This window comes from Carcharodon carcharias, chromosome 1 (genome assembly GCF_017639515.1).
Source record: "Carcharodon carcharias isolate sCarCar2 chromosome 1, sCarCar2.pri, whole genome shotgun sequence".
Classification (NCBI taxonomy): Eukaryota; Metazoa; Chordata; class Chondrichthyes; order Lamniformes; family Lamnidae; genus Carcharodon; species Carcharodon carcharias.
Genome location: NC_054467.1, coordinates 255,778,132 through 255,800,429, shown reverse-complemented (window position 1 = coordinate 255,800,429; position 22,298 = coordinate 255,778,132). Strand labels below are relative to the sequence as shown.

At 44.4% G+C, this 22,298-nt stretch overlaps 1 protein-coding gene across 4 annotated transcripts in view; it reads right to left on the bottom strand.

Moving 5' to 3' along the window:
• LOC121277089 (exocyst complex component 6B) overlaps positions 1 to 22,298 on the bottom strand; it is a 632,802-nt gene that overhangs the window by 178,272 nt on the left and 432,232 nt on the right. For all 4 annotated transcript variants that reach the window (XM_041186104.1, XM_041186075.1, XM_041186085.1 and 1 more), the window contains exon 16: positions 11,656 to 11,767. In XM_041186104.1, the coding sequence (XP_041042038.1) occupies positions 11,656 to 11,767 (112 nt within the window). The remainder of the gene's footprint in view (positions 1 to 11,655; positions 11,768 to 22,298) is intronic.

Below are 22,298 nucleotides of genomic sequence, written 5' to 3'. Positions count from 1 at the left end.
TTTCAAACAAATTGATTTAAATCTTCTCTTGGCCTTCTGTGCTCCAAAGAATTTGGGCTAGATTTTGGCTACTGAGGTGGAAATTTCCTGACTCACCACAACCACCTCGGTAAAAAGTACCCCGATGCACACAATATTTGCTCCAGCGATTTGGGGGGGGGGGGGGGGGGGAACGACAGTGCAGGACGGAGTCAGGCAACCCTGAAAGCACAGCATTGGTGGCAGGGTGAGTGCTGAAGCGGGCTGGTTAGAAAGCCTGCCTCAGGTCTCTGGGACTTCATCCCATTTGTGTTAGAAGATTTTAGGCTCTCTAGCCTTCACCCCTCCCTAACCCTTATACCTTCCATGCTAACTCAATGCCAACTCATGCCCCGAGCAATCCCCCATACTCTCCATGGCAACTCATGCCACTTCCATGCCCATTCATCCAGAATAGGCTATGTACATAACCAATGAACCGTAGAATACCAATGGCAAGTGTGGAGAGGAAAAAAAAAATCATTCACAAATCTTTTGAAAAAACTGTTCTTACAATCCTATAGAAGTGTCAGTCAGAAAAACTATCAAAGTGTTAATAAGAGGCATCAAACACTTTACACCCCTTAATCTTGTTCAAATAAACATTGAAACGTTGACAAAAAAAAATCACAGAAACTTAGAGATGTCAATCAATCAAAATCAACAGTTCACTTCTGTTGTCAAAACAGAACCCCCAACTGGGCTAATGTTGGCACAGGCAGTATGAGGAGGCATGGGGAGTGACTGGAGGGCATAAAGGGGGTAAGGGGGGAATGGGTAAGGCCTTTTGAGCTTGTTTTCAAAATGTTCCCGAATCCAGACTACGGTTCATGACTCCTCTGAGGGACGAGAACCATGAGTCATGGAGAAGCTGGCCTCTAAATGGTGAGGTGCTTGAAGATGCCTACCCCAACAATGCAGTCAGCTGGGTTGGGAGTAGGGGGTGCCGGTTCTCTACCCACACCCTTATCCCATGCCGGTGAACATTGGTGGCACTGGGAATAGAGTCTGGAATCCCAGAATTGGGCCACACCCACCAATTTTAAATTCCAAGTCCACGAAAATCCAAGCCTTAGTCTCAAAATATCAAAATTCTTCTTCATACAGTAGGTTCCTCATTTCTGTTTGACTTTCTTTGACTTTCATGTCCACAACACTGAAACAGCATGAAGCAAAGCAATAAATCACATTCTCTACAACCAAGACTCAGGTATATTATTCCTTCTTGTCCTCCTAACTGATCTTTAGCCCTTGACAATGTCAAGCACAATTTCCTCCCCTCCATTATCCAACTCAGTAGGACTATCCTGGCTTAGCTCCATGTTTGCTCAGCAGTTTGTAGACAGAGCACTCCTAGTAATAGCTACTCTTGCCCCAGCGCCATCACCCTCTGGAGTCTCCCACCAATCTATCATTGGCGTTTGCCTCTTGCTCATCTATATGCTGCCCTTCGGCAACATTGTTTGTTTGAAGTTGGTTCACTTCCACGTACATCACAACCATCTCTACTTCTCCACTGTCAATTCTCCATTCTTTTTCTGACTTTGTCAGCAGGCTGCTCGTCAGACATTCTGGTCTTGGATAAGTTGCAACTGCCCATGTTGAAACATTGGAAAAAACCAAAACCATTCTTTTCATCACCAACTATAGATTCCATCCCTCTCCCTGGCCACCAATTTAAGCTTAAATATAGACTTCACAATCTTGGCATATACCTGACACTGAGCGGTGCTTCCGACCCCAACCCCTCCATCGCAAAGATCACCTACGTCACCCTCCGACCCTTCCTCAAACTCATCTGATGCTGAAATGACCATCCACGCCTTTATCATCTTGATTATTCGACTATTCTCCTGGCCAGTCTTTGAATCTTCATAGATAAAAACAAAAAACTGCGGATGCTGGAAATCCAAAACAAAAACAGAATTACCTGGAAAAACTCAGCAGGTCAGGCAGCATCGGCCGAGAAGAAAAGAGTTGACGTTTCGAGTCCTGGTTTTGCTTTGAATGTTCATCCTCCTCATCCTACAGTTCATCCAAACTTCCACTGCCTGTATACTCTCTTACACCATTCCACTCAACCATCACCACAACCCTTGCTGACCTACAGTGCAAGGCAATGTCTCAACTGTATAACCTTTAAATTCTCATCCTCTTATTTAAAGTACATCAGAGCTCACCCCTCCCAATCTCTCTAATCTCCTGCATCTCAACACACCATCAAGCTCTCTAGACTTTTGACTTGACACAGTGAATCCCTCCACATCGTCCCCATATTAGAGGCTATGCCTCCCAACTGCCTCTTCACTTGCTTCTTCTCCTTAAGACTCACATCTTTGACCAAGCTGCTTGTTACCCTGCTGAGGCCTCCTTCTTTGGAACAGTATCCATGTATTAATTCATCTATGTGAAGTACCTAGGATGTTGGTTTACAGTAAAGGTGCAAATTGAAATTTGCATACAAGGATGTAAACGTGTTGGAAGCAGTTCAGAAAAGACTTACTAGACTTATACCTAGAATGAGTGGGTTGTCTTATGAGGAAAAGTTAGACAGGCTATGCTTGTATCTGCTGAGTTTAGAACAGTGAAAGGCAACTTGATTGAAACATAAAAGATCCTGAGGGGTCTTGGCAGGGCAGATGTGGAGAAGGTATTTCCTCTTATGGGAGAATCTAGAAATGGGGGTGACTGTTTAAAAATAAGAGGTCGCTCATTAAAGACAGAGATGAGGAGAATTTTTTTCTCAGAGGGTTGAGAGTCTTTGGAACTCTCTTCCTCAAAAGGTGGTGGAAGCAGAGCCTTTGGATATTTTTAAGGCAAAGCTGGATAGATTCTTGATAAGCAAGGAATGAAAAGTTATAGGGGATAGGTGGCTACGTGGAGTTGAGGTTACAATCAGATCAACCATGATCTTATTAAATGGCAGAGCAGGCTTGAGGGGCCGAGTGGCCTGCCTGCTCCTAATTCGTATGTTTGTATGTTTATAATGGCAATAATCTGTAATAACTATACCTACAAATGATAAATGCAAATTGTTGTAATTCCTAAATTAAAATATCTAAAACTTGATAGTGTGCTCTATTTGACGCCTAACCAGATGTTATAGAAAGATATTATACTTGTGTAACCCTTTTTAGGATCTCAAAGCATCCCAAAAGGGTTACAGCAAACTAATACTTCTGAGTGTAGTCACTGCTGTAATTTAGCGAAATTCAGCAGCCAATTTGCATGCAGCAAGTTCCTACATACGGCAATGAGAAAAGGGATGAATAAATAGTCTTAGTAGTATTCTAAAAAGAATAAAGGTTGGCCAGTACACCAGGTGAACTCCCCTGCCCTTTTTCAAAATAGTGCCGTTTGAACTTTTATAAACCTCAGAGGAGGCAGATGGGACCTCATTTTAAAGTCTCATTTGAAAGACGGCACCTCTGACAGTGCAGCACTCCCTCAGTATTTCTCTAGTGTTGCCAGAGATCATGTGCTTAAGTGCTGGAGTAGGGCTTGAAGCCACGGGTTTCTGACTTGGAAGCTAAAGTACTAACATTGAGCTATGGCTGACACGTAATTGTACAGATTTATCACTTGTCACCTACTTTTTTGACCACACATTTGAGACACCTATCCTATACCTACCTCTTCATGTGGCTCAGTGTCAAATTTTATTGGATGACTTTCCTGTGAAGCGCATTGGATGTTTTTAGTAAGTTAAAGGTGCAATAAAAATGCAAGATGTTGTTGTTGTTGTTGTAGTAAGGTGAAGATTCTGTCCGACTTCCCTTCATCCTCCTAATTTCCTCATTTTGGGATCTGAACCCTTCAATTCAACACACTATCTTACCTGGACCAACTTTGTCTAAGTCCTTCACACTTTGAAAGCTTCTATTAACACCAACCCCACCCCCCCAACGTCTCCCTTTTTTTTGAAGAAAATAAAGCTAACTACCTTAACCTTTCCATTCATAAACATTCGATGCTCAGATTTATCTTTGTTGCTCCTTTCTGCTAACTTCTAGGAGCATGATCCTCTCTACTTGACCTGGTGACCAGAATTACCTAATGTTTCTGGGGTTACCTGACCAGCAGTTAATTCAGGAACACTAGAACCTTGTTAGATTTCACTGCCAAATGCACCACAGTTCTGATGGAGTCATAAAACGTCAGCCTTTTCTCCTTTCAGTTGCTGATGAGAAAGGCACTGACTGGAAGGGCTGCATTTTGGTCACACCACAAGCACAGAAGGCACACTGCCGCTCATGCAGTGTTAGTGTCTGCATCGTCAGTGTCAACCATCCCAGGCAGCTGCCTGCATTTTACTGGAGCAAACCAAACCACCACAGCAGAGGGGGAAAAAAAAACTCGTTCAAAGTCTGAAAACCAGTGGAAAAGCACAACATGCTCCAGCACCCCCAATCCTCCCTTCTCCCGTTACCTACAGCACTTGCCCCAATTCTCCCTGCTCCACCCCTTTGCCTCTTCCCCTCCCGCTCTCTTTGCCAGTTTCCGCCACCTCTTCTCCCACTCCCTTTGCCACTTTTCCCTGCTGCCTTTGGTGCTTCCCCCCCCACAACCCGTCTCCTTCCCTTCTTTGTTTTTCCAATACACAATGACGTAGCGCTGCAGGATGATGTCATTTCAGGCACGTACAGAATGGGTAATAAGAAACAAGGGTAATGTTGGCACTCGATGTGTACAGACACAAATGTTGCGCACGTGCAGACCACACATTTGCAGCGTTGGCAGGAGTTACAGTGGACTGAGAGACCATTTCTCTACAAGGAGCTTGAATGGTGAGTTTCTCACTTATTCAAGTAAGGGACACTGAAGGAGAGCTTCCCGATTTATTAAACAGGTTAATGATGCAGAACGTCATTCAAAAATGGGGTACTAATGGAAGTTTCCCTCTCAGTGGTACTAGTGATTGAAAGACAGGGGTCTTGTCTAAGTGGGTGTTGATGGAGAGATTCCATATGAAAGGGACCACTAATGGCCAGATCCTCCTCCTTGAAAGGAATCACTGGCCTCTTCAATTAAACATGTTTAGCATACCCAAGAGGCTCAGTTGCGGAGTGCGAGACACCCAGCTGGATATGTATAGATAAGGAAAGTATGGGACCTCGTAAAAAAATCCCCAGCTTCAGCACAACTGCTTAATTCACAGATCAAAGAATGAACTGATCACCCACTCCTACCCAAATCACGTACAGTCCATGACTGGTGAAGATGTACATATCTTCAATCAGAATACTGAAGATAACCCAGGCTGCAGCTGGGTCCTCAATGATCCACGTTTACAATGCATTTCATTACCTAACCAATGATTAAATAAAACAAAAAGGATAAAGGGAAAATGAGCACTTTGTATCACAGGTTAGACTTGGAAGATTTTTTCTGCAGCGAGATGTCAGTGAACCAGTCTTTTCAACACATTGCCAATTTTGAGTGTTGAAGTTTCAGAAACTCCAGGAAAAAAAATCTCTTAGTTTCAGTAGGTTGCAATCTGAAGTAGTCTGCCCTTTCAGGTGGATTTTCTGTTTCTGTCAGTGAATATCTCTGCACTCCTTCAACTCTGTCCTTTGTACTTCCCCAACTTTAATCACGCCATGCCTTCAGTTGCCTGGGCCCTAAGCTCTACAATTCTTTCTCTAAATCTCTCCATCTCTCTCTCTGCTCCTTTAAGACACTTCTTAAAACCTACCTCCTTGACCAAACCTTGGGTCACCCATCCTTAATCAATTTAAAATTTTGTCTGATTAGGCCACTGTGAAGTTCCTTGGGAGGTTTTGTATTAGATGTGATTCTGCGATTGTTCACCATTTGCTAAACAATCCTGACTGTGCTCTCAGTGTGGCTCACATATGCATGCTAGAAGCTCCATACATTAATACACAGGACCCTGTCCTTTGCAGACAGAAAGAACATGTACACACACTGTTCCTTTTTCAGTTAAACAAAATAGGCAACGGCAATGCTCTGATTCATTCCCCAGTGCAATGCCTGGACCAATCAGAGTCAACCTGCTTGGTTTGAATTTAGACAACGCTTGGCAGTTAACTGTCAGTCATCAGTTAAATGGTGCATTCTCCATGGCAACGCCTCTACCAGGGTCCATCTGCCAACCAATCAGCATTCTATTTTCATGCAGTATAAATTGTTATTCTCCTTACATTTGGTATCTTGCGAATTGTCTTGATGAGCGCAAGATGAAAGTTTCCACAACATGTCTTTTTTCAGCAAAACTTGAGATTTTCTATGGGGAGAATTTTCTGGTCGGTGAACGGGGGCGGGGCCTGCTCGCTGACGCGCAAAATGACGCACAGTGAAGTCAGGTGAGTGTCCCGACGTCGCCACGCGTCATTCAGATTTCCAGTTCGGCGGGCATGCAACCAAACTGTCAAAGGCCTATTAAGGCCTGTTTAAAACTAATTAAATCAATGAAGTGAGCTGCCCGTCCAAACTTAAGTTGGCGGGCAGGCGAAGAGCCCAGGCGGCCTTCGGATTGTTCATGGAACCTCATCCACAGGAGGGGTGAGGTTTCATGAAGTGTTTATAAATTAAATACATTTTTAAATTAATCACAGTGCAGAATAGGCCTTTCGGCCCATTGAGTCTGCACCGACACGTGAGAAACACCTGACCTACCTACCTAATCCCATTTACCAGCACTTGGCCCATAGCCTTGAATGTTATGATGTGTCAAGTGCTCATCCAGGTACTTTTTAAAGGATGTGAGGCAACCTGCCTCCACTACCCTCCCAGGCAGCACATCCCAGATCATCACCACCCTCTGGGTAAAAAAGTTTTTCCTCACATCCTCCCTAAACCTCCTGCCCCTCACCTTGAACTTATGCCCCCTTGTGACTGACCCTTCAACTAAGGGGAACAGCTGCTCCCTATCCACCCTGTCCATGCTCCTCATAATCTCGTACACCTCGATCAGGTTGCCCCTCAGTCTTCTCTGCTCCAATGAAAACAACCCAAGTCTATCCAACCTCTCTTAACTTAATTGTTTAATCCCAGGCAACGTCCTGGTGAATCTCCTCTGCACCCCCTCCAGTGCAATCACATCCTTCCTATAATGTGGTGACCAGAACTGCACACAGTACTCCAGCTGTAGCCTCACCAAGGTTCTATACAACTCCAACATGACCTCCCTACTTTTGTGTTCTATGCCTCGACTGATAAAGGCAATTGTCCTATATGCCTTTTTCACCACCCCACTGACATGCCCCTCCGCCTTCAGAGATCTATTGACACAGACGCCAAGGCCCCTTGTTCCTCAGAACTTCCTAATGCCATGCCGTTCATTGAATACTTCCTTGTCAAATTACTCCTTCCAAAGTGTGTCACCTCACACATTTCAGGGTTAAATTCCATCTGCCACTTATCTGCCCATTTGACCATCCCGTCTATATCTTCCTTTAGCCCAAGACACTCAACCTCACTGTTAACCACCCGGCCAATCTTTGTGTCAAGCGCAAACTTACTAATCCTACCCCCCACATCGTCATCTGCGTCGTTTATATAAATGACAAATAATAGGCGACCTAGCATAGATCCCTGTGGTACGCCACTGGACACTGACTTCCAGTCACCCTCTGCCTCCAACAACTAAGCCAATTTTGAATCCGTCTTATCAAATTACCCTGTATCCCATGTGCATTTGCCTTCTTTATAAGTCTCCCATGTGGGATCTTGTCAAAGGCTTTGCTGAAATCCATATAAACTACATCAACTGCACTACCCTCATCTACACCCTGATCACCTCCCCAAAAAATTCAATCAAATTTATTAGGCATGGCCTCCCTCTGACAAAGCCATGCTGACTATCCCTGATCAAACTTTGCCTCTCCAAGTGGAGATAGATTCTCTCCTTCAGAAATTTCTCCAATAGTTTCCCTACCACTAACTTGAGACTCACTGACCTTTAGTTCCCTGGCTTATCTCTACAACCCTTCTTAAATAGTGGAACCACATTAGCTGTTCTCCAGTCCTCTGACACCTCCCCTGTGGCCAGAGGGGAATTAAAAATTCGGGTCAGAGCCCCTGTGATCTCCTCCCTTGCCTCCCTTAGCAGTCTGGGACACAAATCATCCAGACCTGGAGATTTGTCCACTTTTAAGCCTGCCAACACCTCCATACCTTGTCACTCCCTGTATTAATCTGCTTAAGAACCTTGCAGTCTCTCCCCCCAAGTTCGATACCTTCATCCTCATTCTCTTGGGTGAAAGCGGACGTGAAGTATTCATTCAACACTTTAGTGATGTCCTCTGGCTCCACCCATAGATTGCCCCCTTGGTCCCTAATGGGCCCTACTCATCTTTTGGCAATCTCCACCTATCACTGGCCCTCTATCCAGCTCTACCTGTCCCCCCACCCTTAAACCAGCTTATATTTCACCTCTTTTCTATTTTTCCTTAGTTCTAATGAAGAGTCATTTGGACTCGAAACGTTAACTGTATCCCTCTCCGCAGATGCTGTCAGACCTGCTGAGTTTTTCCAGGTATTTTTGTTTTTGGGCCCTACTCTTTCCCTGATTATCCTCTTCCCGTTGATATATTTATAGAATATCTTGGGATTTTCCCTACTTTTACCAGCCAGAGCTTTCTCATATCCCCTCTTTGCTCTCCTAATTGCTTTCTTAAGCTCCACCCTGCACTGTCTGTACTCTACTAATGCCTCTGCTGATTTGCATCCCTTGTACCTGCTAAAAGCCTCTCCTTTCCTTCTCATCGTAACCTAAATATCTCTGGTCATCCATGGTTCTCTGGGCTTGTTACTCCTTCCTATCACCCTAGAGGGAACATGTTGAGCCTGTACCCTCCCCATTTCCTTTTTGAACACTCCCTAGTAGATTTCCCCACAAGTAGCTGTTCCCAGTCTAACTCGGCCAGATTCTGCCTTATTTTACTAAAATCCACTCTCCCCCAATCCAAAACATTTTTTTTGTAACTTGTCTACTTCTTTGTCCATAACAAACTTAAACTGTACTATGTTGTGGTCGCTATCATTAAAATGCTCCCCCACCACCACTCAGCCACCTGTCTGGCTTCATTCCCAAGAATTAGGTCCAGCACTGTGCTGTCCCTTGTTGGACTCTCTACATATTGACCTAAAAAGTTCTCCTGTACACATTTCAAGAAATCCACTCCATCCAAGCCCTTAACACTATGCTGAGGGGCACCATTCCACAAGTTTGTGGCAAGGTGAGGAGGCAGGTCTCCAAGAGCTATCACGGACAGTATGGGGATTGGACCCACGCCATTGACATTATTCTGCATCATACTCTAGACATCCAGCCAACAGAGCTAACTGCCCCCAAGTCCATATTAAACAAACAAAATTTTTACCTGGGTGGATTTTATAATTGGCTTGGTTTGGAGACAGAAATATAGTAATTGTCAAACACCCAGCCTAACAAAAAAAAAATTAAGACATGAGCAATCAGAACTCAACAAATTGCTCTGATTTAAAAATGTGGGGGAAAAAACAAATTAAAGGAGTTTCAATCTGCTATTTGTTTTTATGGAAACCCGAACAATGCATTAAGTTCATTAGAAGCCACAATTAACAGAACAGAAAAGGACAGCATTGTTATGAAAATATTTATAGGGCTACACGTGGAATAAGGAAACTCTAATTTTGTCATTGCTCCAGAGTCTTATGTCTACATCTGAGATAGTCAAACTTGAAGCTTGGGAGGACTTAAAGCACATTGCTGGGGCTGGGATGCTCTACATCCAAACTGTATTAGCTGTGGCGGCTCAATCATAGCTCCCTAGTTTCTGAGTCCCACTCCAGAGACTTGAGCATGCAATCCAGGCAGTCATTCCACTGCAGTACTGAGGGAATGCTGCACTAGCAGATGTGCCAACTTACATACAAATTTGGAGCAGGAGAAGGCCATTCGGCCCCTCGAGACTGCTCCGCCATCTGATAAGAATACGGCTTAGGGCCTCATCTCTACTTTCCAGTCTACCCACTATACCCTTTGACTCCCTCGTCAGTCAAGAATCTACCTAACCCAGCCTTAAAAATATGCGATGACTGTGCCACCACATCCTCTCTGGGGAAGAGAATTCCACAGACTAACGACCCTCTGAGAGAAAAAATGTTTTCTCATTTCCATCTTAAACTGTGCCTCGGAACTCTAATCTCTCCCACAAGGGGAAACATCCTCTCAGCATCCACCCTATCAAGTCCACTCAGGATCTTATATGTTTCAATAAGATCACCTCTCATTCTTCTAAACTCCAATGGATACAGGCCTAGCCTGTCAAACCTTTCATTATAAGATAACCTCCCCCCATCCCATGTATCAGTTGAGTGAGCCTTCTCTGAATTGCTTTTCATGCATTCATATCCTTTCTTGAATAATGAGACAAAAACTATACACAGTACTCAAGGTGTGGCCTCACCTACACCCTGTACAACTGTAGCAAAACATCCTTACTTCTATATTCCATTTCCCTTGCAATAAACAACAACATCCAATTTGCCTTCCTAATCACTGGCTGTACCTGCATACTAACTTTTTGTAATTCATGTTTCATCAGACCCAGATCCCTCTGTACCTGAGTTCTGCAATCTCTCTCCATTTAAATAACGTACTGTTTTTCTATTCTTCCTGCCAAAGTGGACAAGTTCACGTTTTCCCATATTATAGTCTTTATCTAAACCGCGCTGTATCGGCCCTAGGTGTTTGATGGGACAGTGTAAATGGAGCTTTACTCTATATCTAATCCATCCTGTACCTACCCTGGGAGTGTTTGACGAGACAGTGCAGAGGGAACTTTGTATCTAACCCGTGCTGTAACTGCCCTAGGAGTGTTTGGCAGGACAGTGTAGGGGAAGCTTTACTCTGTATCTAACTCGTGCTCTACCTACCCTGAGAGTTTGACAGGACAATGTAGAGGGAGCTTTACACTGTTTCTAACCTGCACTGTAACTGCCTTTGGAATGTTTGATGGGACAGTGCAGAGACAACTTAACTCTTTATCCCCTGCTGGACCTACTCTGAAGTGCTGACAGATGGGGTAGAGGGGAGTCTGATGCTAACAGTGATGTTGGAAATGTTAATTTCTCCTACAGAATGAATAAACCACCTCCTCTCAACCAGAAAACTGCCTCAAAATATATCAGTTTTTAAAAGGAACTCAATATGTTTAAGGGATGAAACAGGAATATGTACAAGTTAGATGAAGAATGGTGGGAGAAGGTTTGTGCGGGTCATAAACATCAGCACGGACCTGTCAGCACAAAGGGCCTGCTTCTGTGCTGCAATCAAACTGAATTTGCACCTAGATAAAAACAAAAAACAAAAAACTGCGGATGCTGGAAATCCAAAACAAAAACAGAATTACCTGGAAAAACTCAGCAGGTCTGGCAGCATCGGCGGAGAAGAAAAGAGTTGACGTTGCGAGTCCTCATGACCCTTCGACAGAACTAGGCGAATCCCGCTAGGATTCGCCTAGTTCTGTCGAAGGGTCATGAGGACTCGAAACGTCAACTCTTTTCTTCTCCGCCGATGCTGCCAGACCTGCTGAGTTTTTCCAGGTAACTCTGTTTTTGTTCTGAATTTGCACCTACCTGTTAAACAAGAAAATACACAGAGACTAAAAGAACTCCAGGATCACTCACCTCAGTGAGTCCTACGTGCTGCTTCTTGATGACATTTTGTAAACAGTTGCTCAGTGTCCTGGTCAGCAGGAGGTTGGTGGATTTCCGGATCATGTCATCTACCTCAGTTGAGCTGGGAAGAAAATTGTTCTTTTCTTGAAATCATCTCAGCATTATCATTAAACCATAAACTGTCTTTGTGAATGTTGTGCTCATGAGAATGCTGTTAATGTTGTGAAATTGAGCACGTTCCAGTTCAGGCACATTAGTTCAGAATCAAACATTCCCAGATCAGGGACAGCACGGGTAAACTTCCTCCAAAATGTCCTGTCAAACAGTGTTCCTATGCTAATCCTGCAACCATTGCCTCCTGCTGTGTTAGCTGTGGATCAGTGGGAAGCGCTCTCACCTCCGAAGGTTGTGGGTTTAAGTCACATGGGGTCATCGGCTTTATAAATAGAGGCTTAGAGTATAAAAGTCAGGATGAACATTTATAAAACACTGGTCTGGCCTCAACTGGAATAGTGTGTCAAATTCTGGGCACCACACTTTAGGAAGGATATGAGGGCTTTAGAGAAGGTGCAAAAAAGGTTGATGAGATTGATTCCAGGGATGAGGAACTAAAGTTATGTGGCTAGACTGAAGAAGCTGCGATTGTTCTCCTTAGAAATGGAAAGGCCGAGAGGATATTTGACAGAGGTGTTCAAAATCACAAGAGTTCTAGACAGAGTAGGTAATGAAAAACTGTTGATCGAAGTGTGGAGCATTAGAGGGCACCGAGTTAAGGTGCTTCACAAAAGAAGCAATGGCAACATGGGGAAGAACTTTTTTTTACACAAGTGGTTAGGATCTGGAATTCACCCCCTGAGAGTGTGGTGGAGAAAGATTCAATTCTGGCTTTCAAAAGGGGCTTGGATAAGCACTCGATGGAAAATAAAGTACAGGGCTACGGGAAAAGGGTAGGTGACTGGGATGAGCCAAGTATCTCATGCAGAGAGTCTGCACGGACATGAAGGGCCAGAAGGCCTTCTTCTGTGTTGTAACCATTCTATGATGTTTCTATGATAACGACCAGAGAAAATTAGGCTTTGAAGCTTGTAAAGGTGGTCTGCAGATGATCTGAGAGGTAGTTAAATAGTAAATGGTATGGAAATGGAATACTCCTTTGAATTAAACCATTTGATACAGGGCCAAAGTAAAAGGTATGTTTAGGACTAACATGAGGAAGTTTTTATTTTATTCATTCACGGTGTCGGCATCGCTGGTTAGGCCAGCATTTACTGCCCATCCCTAACTGCCCTTGGGTAGGTGATGGTGAGCTGCCTTCTTGAACCGCTGCAGTCCATGAGGTTTAGGTACATTCACAGTGCTGTTAGGGAGGAGTTCCAGGATTTTGATCTAATGACAGTGAAGGAACAGTGATATATTTCCAAGTCAGGATGAGCGGCTTGGAGGGGAACTTCCAGGTGATGGTGATCCCATACTGCCCTTGTCCTTCTAGATGGTAGAGGTCACCGGTTTGGAAGCTCCCCATGCAGAGAGTAAACCACACTTGGAATGGTCCCGAGCCGAGTGATGGAGGTAAAATCATTGAGCAGACAATTAGATGCAGCAAAGAGATGAATGGCTCAAGTGTACACTAGATGGATGTATTAAGATGGGCTGAATAGCCTTTGTCATCCGTAAGCGTCTCATAGCCACTACTTTCTGCTTCACCCTGTCTTCTCCCCTATTCTCTTCAACCTTGGTTGATTTCCTGTAATATATGCCAAAATTGAACCAACTCAGTCCCCCAAATATAATTTTAAAGATATTAATGGCATTATCGAACAATGGGCCAAGTTCTGCTGGAAAAATAATGGGATGTCAACAGTGCACACCTAGTAATTAATGTGGAAATTGGCCAATTCATTCCTATAATGAAGAGATACAACGTGATTGTAAATATCCAGAATTTGGTTGATTTACACCATCCCACCATTTGTTTTGCACAAATGGCATCTCATCCTTAGACTTGCTGGGGTTCCACATTTATTGCCCATTAAACAAATTAAAATCTGGTAATTAATAGCAGAGGTACCCTAGTAATCACATAATAATTGTTAATGTAACCTCATTGGCCCAGAAAGGGAAAAACTGAAACTGTGGAGTCCCTTTCCTTCAAGTAACGAAATGTTCTTAAGATTTTAAAAAGTCATTTTTAATTTTTTTCACATTATTTTCTCGCTTTGCGATTCTGTACCTTTTTTCTCTTTCTCTTAATCTAGTCCTTCTTGCCTTCTCTTTATGTAACTGATTTGAATATAATTTGTTATTTTCTTCTCTAACCTTTCTGTTTCTTTCTCAATTCTTAAATCTCATTATTTAAGGAGATAGAATGCTGAGCCCATCATTCACAAAGCCCAATGGGCTCAATGTGCTGTTATCAGCTTGTGCTTCCAGCAACGCTTGGCATGAAAAATTCCAGGTGAAGAGTGCAGGAAATAGTCTAATGGTGTGCATCATGAGATGTCCTCCTCCAGCTAATTCCAGCCCATTATGTCCAAGACATAATTGTTTCCATAACTACGAATGTGCTAACAACTCTTCCTTTTTTAAAATGTATTCTTTTATGGGATGGGGGTATCGCTTGCAAGGCCAGCAATTGCCCTAACTGCCCTTGCACTGAGTGGCTTGTTATGCTCTTTCAGAGGGTTGTTAAGGGTTAACCACATTGCTGTGGGCCTGGAGTCACATGTAGACCAGGCCAGGTAAGGGTGGCAGATTTCCTGGACATTAGAACAATCAACAATGGACATCAGTAATGGTCAACATGAAACTATCTTTCAATTCCATATTAATAATTGAATTCAAATTCCACCAGCTACCGTGGTGGAATTTGAACACCTGCATTAGCCTGAGCCTCTGGATGACTAATCCACTGACATGATCATAATGCCATCATCTACCCCCATGCACTTCCAGCACTTCAACACGAGTATAGTTGAAACCTTGCTAGTACGGACAGACATTTAAAGATTATACCTGATCAAGGCATACAGATGGGACTTGCTTGTATCTAGTGACCACCTGTCGGGATCTTAACAGTTTAGAAATCCATTAACTAAGCCTTTTGAAATATTGAACAAACGCTGTCTCAAAATACTCAAAATACTTTCTCCCTTCCACAAAAGATGGAAAGAATTAGAGACCAGTGTCTCAGTCCGTACAATGGACAAGACACACTGCAGTAAATTACTACTCTTCATCACCTTACAAAGTGAGAGAGAATTTCAAAGTGCCTTTTGCCAGGAAGCGTTAATCATGAATTTTTCACTCCACCGATCTAAAGGTCAATATTGGAGTACTCGCGAAAAGGTTGTTTTACAAACCATCCTTTCTTATTTAGCTCTCCCATGCTTTAATTAGGGTCATTATCTAGTGACTTACTTATTTAAATTGCATTATTTTTGCTCTATGAGAAGCTTACTTCAGTGCCTGGGGAATCCCAAGCACTGCACAGAGGTCCATCCAATAGTACAAGGATTCTTTGATGTTAAAATCAAAGGGCTTTCATACATTGACTGATTAGTATACAGCCAGGTCTCAGAGGGCACCCTTTTCACAATTACTGAATCAATTTTGAACTTTATTTAAAACAGGCTGGAAGGAGGCAAAACCCCTTGCTGCAAAAGTGTACCAGAAAAAAAACTTAGCATTCAGTTCAGTTTTACTCAAGTGGGATGACATCTCTGATCATTATTTTAATTGTTTAAAAAACATTTCGGCAGAATGGCCCAATAGCAAAATGGGTAGCCCAAAAATTAGATTTGAGCCTTAGAAGAGATGTAAAGCAGTGGTTGGGAAAATGCAGCTGAGCATGGTGCACCCTAGGGATAAGCTGGGATAAAATTGGAATTGGATTTTTGGAGAAGGAAGAGGAGAATAAGAATGCAAGGCAAAGGAGAAGATGCTAGGAGATGATGGATGAAGGGGGAAGGGGATGGAAAGGAGCTGAGAGAGAAAGGCGAAGGGGGAGGAGAGAAAAGGGAGGGGGAGGAGACAGAAGAAAAGGGGAGAGGAGGGGGAAGAGAGATGGGGAAGGGGAGGAGGGAAAAGGGAGGGGGAGGAGACAGAGAAAAAGGGGAGAGGAGGGGGGAGGAGAGAAGGAGAAGGAGGAAGAGAGAAAGGGGAAGGAGGTGGAGAGAAAGGGGAAGGAGGTGGAAAGGAGAAGGAGGTGGAGAGAAAGGGGAAGGGGAGAGAGAAAGGGGAAGGGGGAGAGAAAGGGGAAGGGGGAGAGAAAGGGGAAGGGGAGAGAGAAAGGGGAAGGGGAGAGAGAAAGGGGAGGGAGAGAGAGAAAGGGGAGGGGGAGAGAGAAAGGGGAGGGGGAGAGAGAAAGGGGGAGGGGGAAGAGGGGGAGGGGAAGAGGGGAGGGGGAAGTGGGGGAGGGGGAAGTGGGGGAGGGGGAAGAGCGGGAAGGGGGAAGGAGGGGAAGGGGGAAGAGAGGAGGGGAGGGAAAGGGGGGAGGGGAGGGGGATGGGATGAGGAGAGGGGAGGGGATGGAGGGGGTGAGGGGATGGGGAGGGAGGAAGGGATGGGGAGGGAGGAGGGGATGGGGAGGTTGGAAGGGATGGGGAGGGGGAGGGGATGGGGAGGGTGATGGGTTGGGGATGGGGAGGGGGAGGGGATGGGGAAGCTGGAGGGGATGGGGAGGAGGGAAGGGGAGGAGGGAAGGGAAGGGGGAAGGGAGGGGGGAAGGGGAGGGAAAAGGGTGAGGGAAAGGGGGAAGGGATGGGGAGGGGGAAGGGATGGGGAGGGGAGGGGGAAGGGATGGGGAGGGGAGGGGGAAGGGGATGGGGATGGGGAAGAGGGCAGGGGGAAGGGGAGGTTGAAGGGGGAGGGGGAAGGGGAGGAGGGGAAAGTGAAAGGGAAGGGGAGAAGAGAAAAAGCAAAAGGGGAGGGGAGAAAGGGGAAGGGGAGGAGAGAAAGGGGAAGGGGAGGAGAGAATAGGGAAGGGGAGGAGAGAATAGGGATGGGGAAGAGAGAATAGGGATGGGGAGGAGAGGAAAAGGGATGGGGAGGAGAGAAAAGTGAAGGGGGAAAGGGAAGGAATGTAAAGTTGGAAAGGGAAAGGGAAGAGTGGGAAGAGTAAAGGAGTATAGAGCAGCGGGAAAGAGACAACAAAAATACAGGGAGTTGGAGGTTAGATGGATTTAACCAATAGGACAGGTTTTTTGGGCCTAATGGCCTCTTAGCATTTCTGATGTAAATGAAGAATTACCATCAATTCTTCAAAAGTTGCTGGCATATTTGAAATCAAGCAGATTGACACAAGAGCTGTGAGAATCTGATTGGATTATCTTGCAAAAACTTGAATTTATACCACAAATCTAGTAAAAACATCACAGGGTACTTTATGGGGAGCAATGCATAGGGCACAGGAGGAGGGAGTAACAGATTTTCTGGCTTTTTGGAGCTGCAATGCGGCAGAAGAAACTGATTAATTCCAATCAGGCTTCTCTGTTTAGGCATATGCTTCTCATTTGGAGCGAAGACTTTTCTAAACTGAGCGACCATAGTCTATGAGCCTTTACATTGAACAGAATGAGTTGCAGAACTCCAGATGTCCACTGAAATTTACTAGCAAGGATGGATTCTGAAGAGAGATTCGTTTTTAACATTCGGGGATAGATTTTGCTCATCAAGGTGCAGATGTTGGTGTTTCTTAAGAAAGCCTCTTTGACCTTGGACATCAAAATCAGCAACTCTCTTGCCCAGCTCAGGTTAAATTCAGCCCAACACATTGGTCCATCAAGTACTGTCAGGTTAAATAAATGAGTTAGAGACACTGTACTGTCAAGCACTCACAGGTCAAGTAGATCCTGACTAAGCATGAACATCAAAAAGCACAATCCTAAGTGCAGAGGTCAAACATATGCATTTCCAAAAAGATGGAAAAGTCATAAGAAATAGGAGCAGGGGGAGGCCATTCGGCCCATCGAGCCTGCTCCATCATTCGATAAGATGATGGCTGATATGCTTACAACAATACCACTATCCTGCTTGTCCTGTATAGCTTTTGACTCCCTTGTTGATCAAAAATCAGTCCAACTCAGCCTTGATTATATTCAATGGCGCAACCTCCACAGCCCTCTATGGAAGAGAATTCCAAAGATTAACGATACTCGAGAGAAGAAATTGCTCCTCCTCTCCATCTTCAATGGGAGATCCCTTATTTTTAAACTGTGCACCCAAGTTCGAGATTCCCTTATGAGAGGAAACCTCCTCTCAGCACCTGTGTTGTCAAGCCCCCTCAGGATCTTCATTGTTTCAAGAAGATCATCGCTCATTCTTCTAAACTCCAATGGGCCTTGGCCCAATCTGCTCAATCTTCCCTCATAAGACAATCTTTCATTCCACGAATCAGCCTAGTGAACATTCTCTGAATGGCCTCCAATGCAAATATATCTGTCCTTAAATAAGGAAATCAAAACTGGTGTGGTCTCACCGATGTCCTATACAATTGGAGCAAGACTTCTCTACTTTTATACTCCATCCTCCTCGTAATAAAGGCCAGAATTTTACTTGCCTTCCGAGCTACTTACTGTACCTGCGTGCTACCTTTTTTGAGATTCATGTCAAGGACACACAGATCCCTCTGTACTGCAGCATTTTGCCATTCCTCTCCATTTAATAATATTCTGCTTTACTATTCTCCCTGCCAAAGTGGATTATCTCACATTTTTTTCAAATTATACACCATCAGCAAATTTTTTGCCCATTCACTTAACCTGTCTATATCCATTTGTCAACTTCTTGTATCCTCCTCAACTTCCATCATCAAATTTGGCAACCATACAGTCGGTCCATTCATCCAAGTCATTAATATAGATTGTAAATAGTTGAGGCTCCAGCACTGATCCCTATGGCGCTCCACTAGTTACAGCTTGACAACCTGAAAATGGCCCATTTATCCCACCTCTCTTTTTCCTGTAAGGGTGCCAATCCTTAATCGATGGGAACATTTCACCTTCAACTGCCACTGGTTGGAGTTATACCTAGCTCAAATGAACATGGTTGTGGTTGCTGGAGGTCAATCATCTCAGTCACAGAACATCGCTGCAGGAGTTCCTCAGGGTAGAGTCCTAGGTCCACCATCTTCAGTTCCTTCATCAATTACCTTCCCTCGATCATAAGGTCAGAAGTGGGGATGTTCACTGATGATTGCACAATGTTCAGCACCATTCATGACTCCTCAGGTACTGAGACAGTCCATATCCATATGCAGCAAGACCTGGGCAACATTCAGGCTTGGGCTGATAAGTGACAAGTATCGCTGGTGTCACACAATTGACAGGCAATGACCATCTCCAACGAGTAGGAATCTAACCATCGCCCCATGGCACTCAATGGCATTACCATCACTGAATTCCCCACTATCAACATCCTGGGGGTTATCATTGACTAGAAACTGAACTGGACCATCCAGATAAATACTCTGGCTATAAGAGTAGGTCAGGGGCTGGGAATTCTGTGGCGAGTAACTCACCTCCTGACTCCCCAAAGCCTGTGATGGAATACTCTACAATTGCCTGGACGAGTGCAGCTCCAGCGCTGAAGGAGCTCGATACCATCCAGGACAAAGCAGCCCATCTACTAGCTTAAACATTCAATCCCTTGATGACTGATGTTAACAAACTGGCCTACAGTTTCCTGCTTTCTGTCTCCCTCCTTTCTTGAAAAGTGGTGCTGCATTTACAGCTTCCCAATCTTCCAGGATTCATTCCAGAATCTCAGGAATTTTGGAAGATTACAACCAATGCATCCACTACCTTTGCTGCCACTTCCTTTAAGGCACTAAGACCATCAAGTCGAGAGGACTTGTCAGTCTTTAGCCCCATTAGTTTTCTTAGTACTTTTTCTCTAGTGATCATGATTGTTTTAACTTCCTCTCTCCCCTTTTCCTTTGATTTTCTACTATTTTGGGATGCCTTTTCTGGCTTCTGCCGTGAAGACAGATACAAAATAATTCTTCAAAGGTTCTGCCATCTTTTGTTTCCTATTATTTGCGAGTCTCACCCGATAAGGGACCAAAGCTCACTGTCGCTACTCTTTCCTTTTTATAAATTTGTAGAAACTTCTACAGTCTGTATTTATGCTTTTTGCTAGTTTTCTCTATTCCTCCAATTTCTTCCTCTTTATTCTATTTTAGTTCTAAAGTTTTCCCAATCTCCTGGCCTTACCATTAATCTTTACAGCATTGTACATATTTTCTTTCAATTTGATACCATCCTTAACCACCTTAGTTAGCCACAGATGGGGTACATCATTTTTCTTGTCTGTTTCTTCTTCAATGGAATATATTTTGTTGAGAGTTTTGAAATATCTCCTTAAATATCTGCCACTGCTTCTCTACTTAACTTACTCTACTTAGCCTATTTCCCCACTTCATTTAGTCAACTGTCTTGTGATTGTGTCTTTATTTAAGCTTGGGACACTAGTTTCAGACCCAAAATCTCAGCCTTGAACTGAATGTCTAATTGTTACATGTTATGATCACTCTCATCGACAGGATCATTTACTATGAGGTCATTTATTCACCCTGTCCCATAATACCTTACCAGGTCTAAAATAGCCTTCTCCCTGGTTGATTCCAGAATGCATTGATATAAGAAAAAGAAAGTGCTGGAAAAACTCAGCAAGTCTAGCAGCATCTGCGCAGAAACAGTTAATGTTTCAACTCCAATGAGTCTTCTTTGGAATTGAAGAAAGGTAAAAACGTGATGGGGAAAAGATGCGGGGTGGGGGGGGGGGGGGGGGTGGCGGGGAGAGGTCAGCTGGAACAAAAGGGAGTGTCAGAGATAGGTAAGAGGGCAGGGGAAATTAGCTGACAAAGATGGGGCACACGAGGAGACAGGCGACTATGCCAAAGTGAGACAGAGACTGAGTGAGTTGCGAATTAGGTTCATGTGGGGATTCAGTGCACTGGGGAAAGAGGTGTAGTATACATAGGAAATATTCTCAGTTAATTGAGTAATTAAATTAACTAAGCAACAATGGCAGGAAAAGCGTTATGCTGTAGGTATGGAATATGAGGACTTTTGGACCCCAAGGCGATCCATGACAAGCAGAAAGTGTAAACAGCGAGAGGGATTCTGAATCAGGATTATTGATCTGGAAGCCAAACCGCAGACACTGCGCAACATAGGGGAGGGTGAGAAATACCAGGGCACTTTGTTTCAGAAGATGGTCACGCCTCTTAAAATAGGGTCGTCTGTTTCGGTCAGCAGTAAGTGACAGGAGGATGTGACCATGAGTGAGGCAGGTAATGGAACCGATGAGACAGTACTTGAGGAGTCTCAGAATTTGCAACTGTCAAACAGATTTGAGGTGCTCAAGGTTGCCCTGGCACCATTGTTTTTTTTTTTAAATTCATTCATCGGATGTGGGTTTCGCTGGCTGGGCCAGCATTTATTGCCCATCCCTAGTTGCCCTTGAGAAGGTGGTGGTGAGCTGCCTTCTTGAACCATTGCGGAATAGGTACACCCACAGTGCTCTTAAAAAGGGAATTCCAGGGTTTTGACTCAGCGACAGTGAAGGAACGGCAATATATTTCCAAGTCAGGATGGTGAGTGATTTGGAGGGGAACTTCCAAGTGGTGGTGTTCCCATCTTTCTGCTGCCATTGTCCTTCTAGGTGGTAGTGTTTGTGGGTTTAGAAGGTGCTGTCGAAGGAGCCTTGATGAGTTCCTACAGTGCATCTTGTAGATAGTATACACTGCTGCTACTGTGCGTCGGTGATGGAGGGAGTGAACATTTGTGGATGTGGTGCCAATCAAGTGGACTGCTTTGTCCTAGATGGCATCAAGCTTCTTGAGGTAGCTGCACTCATCCAGGCAAGTGGGGAGTATTCCATCACGAACCTGACTTGTGCTTTGTAGATGGTGGACAAGTTTTGGGGAGTCAGGAGGTGAGTTACACATCACAGAATTCCTAGCCTCTGAGCTGCTCTTGTAGCCACAGTATTTATATGGCTAGTCCAGTTCAGTTTCTGGTCAACGGTAACACCCAGCATGTTGGGAGTGGAGGATTCAGTGATGGTAATGCCATTGAAAGTCAAGGGGCAATGGTTAGATTCTCCCTTGTTAGAGATGGTCAATGCCTGGCACCTGTATGGTATGAATAATACTTGCCACTTATCAGCCCAAGCCTGGATATTGTCCAGGTCTTGCTGTATTTGGACTTGGACTGCTTCAGTATCTCAGGAGTCACGAATGGTGCTGCACATTGTGCAGTCATCAGCGAACATCCCCACTACTGACCTTATGATGAAAGGAAGGTCATTGATGGAGCAGCTGAAGAGGATTGGGCTGAGGACACTACCTTGAGGAACTCCTGCAGCGATGTCCCGGAGCTGAGATGACTAACCTCCAACAACCACAACCATCTTCCTTTGTGCTAGGTATGACTTCAGCCAGAGGAGAGTTTCCCCGATTCCCACTGATTCCAGTTTTGCTAGGGCTCCTTGATGCCACACTCTGTCAAATGCTGCCTTGATGTCAAGGGCAGTCACTTTCACCTCACCTCGGGAGTTCAGCTCTTTTGTCCATATTTGAACTAAGGCTATAATGAGCTCAGGAGCAGAGTGGCTCTGGTGGAACCCAAACTGGGCATCAGTAAGCATGT